This window comes from Drosophila hydei, unplaced genomic scaffold, assembly GCF_003285905.1.
Source record: "Drosophila hydei strain 15085-1641.00,03,60 unplaced genomic scaffold, DhydRS2 tig00008119-arrow-pilon, whole genome shotgun sequence".
Taxonomy (NCBI): domain Eukaryota; kingdom Metazoa; phylum Arthropoda; class Insecta; order Diptera; family Drosophilidae; genus Drosophila; species Drosophila hydei.
Window position 1 is genome coordinate 7,045,086 of NW_022045830.1, and position 7,130 is coordinate 7,052,215.

Genomic DNA, 7,130 nt, shown 5'->3' on the forward strand with positions numbered 1-7,130 from the left:
ATTGATGAAATCTAAATGTGTATCCCAGAAGTGGACTTCTACAAAAGAATTCTCCGATTTAGCTCATCATAGTCTTAGATTTTTTTCAAAAATCTGACTTAATCCTCAACACTTGATTAACCCCTTTTCACGCCTTGGCCAGCTGCTTGATCACGTGTTCAATTAAAAGAACTTGCCTTTAATTGCTAACCAATTTGCTTTCATCACACAGAGCTGACAGCCTGGACACACTTTCTCGCTGGCAGCCGTTGCTGTTGACATTTTTTGCATATTAATTGAAGACGGACTCGGACTTGGCCACCCTTGGCTTAATTTGCGGTAAGTTCATTAAGTAATAAAACATAAATTTCATTTTTTTCCAGTTTTTTTCTCTGTGTTTTTTGTTCTTCGGCATCCCAGCAGGCAAGATGTTGGTAATTTTTTTTTAATACTTTGCATATTTCTTTAATGAATTAATTCTGTTTTGGTTTTGCTTTTGGTTTTTGTTGATTCACCGTTCAGTGGACTTTGATAAAGGCGCAAAGTCGCTGGCGATAAAAAGGCCAAGGGAAATGCAGAAGAAAAAAACAGCATTCATAATTTATGCAAAATATATTAACAGAAAATAAAGAAAAAATGAAATGCGCTGAGGAAAGCGGAAAACGTGTTTTCATCAAAGTTTGACTGAACGTCTGTTAATTATGCGCTCGCCGCAAAACTTTTCTATCAATTTTTATTTCATTTCAGTTTTTTTGGGCAAAAACTTGTTTGCATTTGAGCGCCAAAAAACATGTTTTGCATCCGAAAATGTATTTGATACACAGTTTGCTGCGATTTAATTGGCTCCTCTGGGCATGATCAAAATATGGCATCAAATTGCGACGCATCCAGTGGTAAGTCGCGAGTGGCAAGTGTTGTTAAAGCGTGTCGGGGTCGGGTTCGAGTTCGGGTTTTGAGTGTTGCCTTTTGACTGTTTCAAAATGTTGTCACTTTTTTTCTCTTTGTACTCAAATTTGTTGGAAATGTTGTTGCTGTTGCTGTTGCTGTTGACATATGTGCCCGCAAATGAGCCGTGCAATTGTCGTCGGGGCCTGGCATATTGACAGCTTCGAACTGCGCTGCACACAGTCGTTGCATTCAAGATGGAAGTGCACTCCTCTCGCGGGAATCGTCTCAAATTTCCGACGTGCGCACAGCTTGTGACTGACAACTATTCGTCTATCTGCTGCTCTGTCCGTCCATCTGTCCCTCTCTCTATCTGTCTGTCTGTCGCACTGTCTATCTGTAAGCCTCTGTGTCTGTTCGGCCAGCTGTACATTGCCCCAAGTAGTCAACTTGATAAGCGTGTCGATATACGTGCCTTTTGGAACACTGGCAGAGATTGCTAATACTATGCAACAAAATTGGGGTTTCAAGTTTAAATATAAGAATCAAAGTAGAGTGAAAACCAAATGTGACATAATCTTAGATTTTGAGTCATTATTTGCAGTAGTGTTTCCCAACAGAAAGATAATAGAAATTACTTTTTATGTATTTTAATTAATATATAATATATGGAGGGGTCTTTATATGAATGATGTATGTATATTAGAACTTACATATGTATTCACACACATATATATAGCAACGGAAGGGAAATGCTTAAGTATCTTCAAAAGAAACGTCCAAAAAGCCACATAAGTAATGCTAAGATCATGAGAATCGCAAAGAAAGGCTGTTTTCAATATATAATTACTGTAAGAGAAAATTTGTTTTTTTTTTTTTGTAAAGAACATTAGTTTATGTATACAAATATACCTATATATATATATATATATATGTTAAAGTTTTGGAACGTAATCATACCTATATAAATACCCAAGCTCAACTATACGATATACTACTCAAAGCATTTGACACTAGAACATGAAAATTACGAAGTAGCTTTGTTTAACATACTCAGCTGCTAGCTTACAACATACACATCTACTTGTTTCCTAACCCTGATGACTAGTGTAGAGCTGACAAACGTTTGCCTGTGTGTCAGCCCGTCAGTAAACAAATAATCGTGCCTGCAGGCCAATGCATAGCTGTTGCTGCGACAATTAGTTCGAGTTACCTTCGAGCCGAGCCGAGCTGAGCTGAGCTGAGTTGAGCGGCGCAGTTCGATCTGTTATCTGCGTCAAGTGCTATCTGTTCACGGGCTGTGAATCTGTGCTGTTATCAGTGACGCTGCGCACGGTTCACCTTTGACCGGGCGATAAGACGCTGCTGGCAGCCGTTTGGACCTGTTTTGAGATCATTCGCACAGCGCATTCCATTCCCAACACTCGAGTCACCATGATGAATACCGCAGCGATGTCACTGTCGCTGCTGCTGCTGCTGGTGGTCGCGCTGGCCAACGCTGAGGTTGTTCACGTCCAAAACTGTCCGGATTCTGTGAATCAGTGCACCATTGATGAGGTCCGCGTGGATCCGTGTCCGCAAGCTCTGCAAAATGCGGCCTGTCGTATACGCCGCCGTCGTCCGACACAAATGTCCTTTAAGTATACACCACAGTTTGACGCCGATCAACTGGAGGCCTCGCTGGTCTGGGCGAAGAGCGAAACGGAGGAGCTACCGCTGGTCACGCTGGAACGGGATGCCTGCAAGGCCACCAGCTGCCCGGTTAAGGCCGGCGTTCAAGGAACCTACACAGTCGAAGTGCCCATCGAGGCCAAGTTTCCAGTGAGCACCTATACCATACGCTGGGCCCTCAAGGATCCAGTGAGCAGCAAACGCTGCTGCTTCTCCGTCGACATTAAGGTGGTGCGCTAGGCCGGCAGATGGGCGTAGTGGTGCAATAAAATGCAGTTTTTGCTTAATAAATTTGTGTTTTCTTTGCTTTTTTTGGGCTCTTGTTTTAATTATTTTCTAGCAATGTCTCATTTAGACTATTGGACGCTGGGGCATTGGGAATGGGACTACGAATTGCGTCATGGCCATCAACCTGCGAGGCTAATGAAATGCCGCTGGGCCCTGCGGCCAGGCGGCGTTAAGTCAACAGGGAGTAAAAAACTTTGATTGAACTTTTGGGTGCCATAAAAACAGCCCAACCCCCACTCCCACGCCACCATTCATTCATTCCCATTTCTGTCTCGGCTACTTATCAGCGTCGTCAAACAATTAAAAATTGAGCACTTAAGTTGTGGTCATAAAATCATTTGTTTTTCTTTTTATTGTTTTTCTACATTTTTTCCGCGCTGTGTTTTTTTCTTCTCTTTTTCATGATGGAAAATTCAAATAGCAATAATTTCAAATCACTTTTTCTTTTCGTTTTTTTGTTTACCTAAACGAAAAAATGTTTACGCTTTTCGGCGGGGCTGTTGAGAATTGTTGTCGAGGCAAAAGAAAGCTGATAAGCACAGCATTTTACGCCCCAACTCCAGAAACAACAGCAACAACAACAACCACAACAACCACAGCATCCACTTGAGTTAGTAAACAATGCATTGACATACGAAATTATGAAACACAATTCAGTTCTTTATGCTGAGGCAAGTTTGTAGCTCGCCCAGAGATCTAATAATTTATGTGGAAGTGGAGTTTGTAATTGGAGCAGCGGACAATTTAGTCGAGTGGACTATTCTCGCCGTACTTGTAGCCGAGCATGTAGGGCGTCTTGGTTAGCTGCGACATGATGAGGCACTTGACGGTCTCGAAGCATTCGGTGGCATTCACATAGATCACCTCGCGTCGATGACTGAGATAGGTATTGAGCAGGGGCTCGCTTTTGCGGAACTGCTGCATCTGATAGTCCATATAGGTGATGTTGTCCTGCGGGCAGGGCGCATATTTGCGCATCAGCAGGCGCATGCGTGCCGTCTGCTCGTCGACCTGTAGGAAGACCAGGCGATTGGGCGGCACGCTGAAGGTCTCGAAGAGCTCCCGGGCCTCACATCTATTATTCGGATAGTTGATCAGTATCCAGCCGCGATGCAGTGCATCGTCCTGCAACAAACGCTTCTGTATGATGTTGCCAATAGCCTCGGATATCTTATAGGCCGAACGATTCTCGATGCCTTGATGCAGCATCGTCACATCCTTATCTCGTGCGGGCTCATTGATGTGGTGATAGGCCAGCGTATCGGCATCCAGTATCAGCAGATTCCACCGCTGGGCCAGCACATGAGCCAGCGAGCGACGGCCCGAGCCGACGCGTCCGTGCAGCACGATGCGATGAAAGAAGTTCTTCGGCAGCTGAAAGTAGTCGGCATCGATGCCCTGATGAAAGGCATTCAAGGCCTTCGAGTAGATTTCTTGCGCTATATTCCGTATATTACTGCCCAACCAAATACGCACATCGTCAATCTGCCGCACTGTGGCCTCGGCCAGGATGCGGCTCATGATATCCAGCAGCTTGTGCTTCTCCATGTAGTACATATACGCAGCGCTGAACTCGGCGAGTGCGGATCTATCCATTCTGATGCCAGTGGCCATGACTGCAATAAACACTGAAGCAACAAATTCTATAAATGAAATTAATTGTCGATATACAAGGTAAATTTAATATAATATGTATTTCAAGTGATTCTGCTTATTCCAATGATACGGTATGCTATATACTAAAAATAATTATTCGATTTGACGCTTTGCTCCAGGCTCTTCCAGCCTTTAGCTTTGTTTCTGCGCATTCGGAAACTGAGCAGCAAAGCAAAGCTTAAAGGCAAAATGTCTTCCCTGATGACATACACATAAAAAAGTTGTTTGGTAGGTATGTAAAAGGAGTATATTAGTTTTGTGCAAAATTGAAAAGTTTTTATAATTGAAAATCTATTTGATCTCATAAGTGAGCGAAAATTATAAATAGAGCGGGAATTTTTAATAATTGCAGTTGTATTTCAGTTAACTTCTGCTACAGATGGTTATATGGTATGATAAATAGCGAAATTCAATTGAATTAATTGAATAAGCCACAACTTAGAAAGTTCATATATGAACTATGTGAACTATATGAATATAAATTATATATGAACTATATGAGCTCTGAGTGAACTACATATATATTTATATTAACTAAAAACAAATTATGTATGAACTATATGAACATTAAAGAAATATATTTTTAAGCAAAATCAAAAAAAAAAAATGTAGTAAATTGAATCGAAAATCTAATTGAATTTTGAACATGAAAAATCATTTTCACTTTAGGCTAGCTGGCAACTGATCTTAATTAGCTTTCATCTATTCTAGTTACAGACTAAGATTAAGAGTGCAGAGGAATCTATTAAACATTAAATATTCTAGTCTAATATAATATAATAAAAATGCGCTAGACAGTCTAAGACAATCAGAAAATGTAAATTCACTTCGTTCCATACTTCATAAAATTACTGTGATTGGATGTCTTTAGAGGGTTTCTTAGAGTTGTTGCTATTTCTTCTCCCTTAATACTTTAGCAATTATCGCGCATTATATGAGCGCAGTGGCCATTAGGATTAGGCCAATTGTGGAAGAGTTGTTGGCACATTCATTGCGCATATTAATTACATCCGTTGCAATATTAGAAAATGGCGCGCACTTCCGGCGCAAGGGCGGGCCAAGAGTGGCTGAGATGGGACATAATGGCTAATGTCTTGGCCAGGCGTTGTAAATTGGCATCATGTAAGTACTTCCACATAAGTTGCTTGACAATATTTTGCTGCGAATTATGACAGCTCTTTTGTCTGAGCGCTCGCATTAACAATTTAAAAAGTTGTCTTGGCCTCGGCAGCTCTTGGCATAAAAGAGAAGGAGGAGGAAAAGCAGGAGGAGGTTTTTGGTGACGCTGCTAACGGCCCGCAAAGTGTTGCCAAATGGCTGTCATACTTTATATTGTGTTATGAGACATGCCAGGGCATGTCTAAGTCTTGGCCAAGCCAGTCGCTAAGCAAAAATGCAAGCATGCCACAGAGGACTCTGCTGCATACTCATATCAAGCGAATCGTTGTTGCTGTTGCCTGCTCATTTGTTTAGAGTGGGCGGCTAATAAAAACTGGAATTCTATGAAAAATTGTTTCCTGTTGCTGGCTTTGGCTCTGGCTCTGGCTCTGGCTCTGTCACTGGCTTCGGCCATAGCGTCTTATATGGTCATATTGTTATGCCAAGTATGCTGTTAATATCTTTCACATACTAATATTGCTCGGTGCATTTGCTTTTCGATTTACTTGACCGAGAGCAGCAGCTGTCCCTGCTGATGCGAGCTGCTGCAGCTTTAAGTAATCACAGCCTCAGCGACATCAAAATATGAATATAAATGCTTTGGCCTGTCGCCGGGCACAAAGCGCAACTTTTTAATTAAAGCCAAAGCCAAAGTCAAAGCGAAAAGCAAAAGCGATTTCCACAGCGGGCGACAGCTTTTCACAGTTCCTCAAATTTTGTCACATTTCTCCGAAATGTGCTAAATTACATTTCATCATGCACATACATCCATACATATATGAGATAACGTATTCGTTTTAATCGTTAAACAAAAAAATACTACAAAAATTGAAGGGAATGCAAGAAATCTTGACGTATCTTGGCTAAAAGATGCGCTGTGAAAATATTTGAACTAAGCTCAAATTATATTTACTTAGACTTTGCATTAAGAAACAAATATTAAATATATATATATATGCATATATATATATATATATATATATATATAAATATGAGCTTTAACCCGTGTTTCAGCTCTTTTCGTTTCAATTAATTTGCCTTCATTTCCGTTTGGCAACAATAGGTAAATAAATATATATATATATATATAAATATATATATATATATATATATATATATATATATATATATATATATATTTATTTACCTATTGTTGCCAAACGGAAATGAAGGCAAATTAATTGAAACGAAAAGAGCTGAAACACGGGTTAAAGCTCATAAATTCTATTTATAAATATATAAATTAATTTTATTGAAATATCCCAGAGCCAGACGTCAAAGTGGAAGTCTGCTTATCTCAGACAAGCTGCTCACTTATAGTGTACTTAACCTTGCTACTTATTGATTAGCTTAAATCAACTAATGTAGTATCTTCATTTTGCTAAGCTCAGAAAATTATTGCATAACAAGACAAAGTTGAATCCTAGAAGCAGTTAAAGAAAGCTACAACTTCATGTCTAGAACTCGCACTTCCTATTATACCTTAGCTTAAT

At 40.3% G+C, this 7,130-nt stretch overlaps 2 protein-coding genes across 2 annotated transcripts; one reads left to right on the plus strand and one right to left on the minus strand.

Moving 5' to 3' along the window:
- Positions 1–2,064: 2,064 nt before the first annotated feature.
- On the plus strand, positions 2,065–2,822 carry LOC111602003 (MD-2-related lipid-recognition protein-like). The gene has a single exon (XM_023318891.2). The coding sequence runs from the start codon at positions 2,299–2,301 to the stop codon at positions 2,773–2,775; it is 477 nt and encodes a 158-aa protein (XP_023174659.1). The 5' UTR covers positions 2,065–2,298; the 3' UTR covers positions 2,776–2,822.
- Positions 2,823–3,480: 658 nt separating this feature from the next.
- Positions 3,481–4,586, minus strand: LOC111602004 (probable adenylate kinase 2, chloroplastic). Its single transcript, XM_023318892.2, has one exon. It carries the CDS (start codon positions 4,435–4,437, stop codon positions 3,568–3,570), a length of 870 nt encoding a protein of 289 aa, XP_023174660.2. The 5' UTR covers positions 4,438–4,586; the 3' UTR covers positions 3,481–3,567.
- Positions 4,587–7,130: the final 2,544 nt, after the last annotated feature.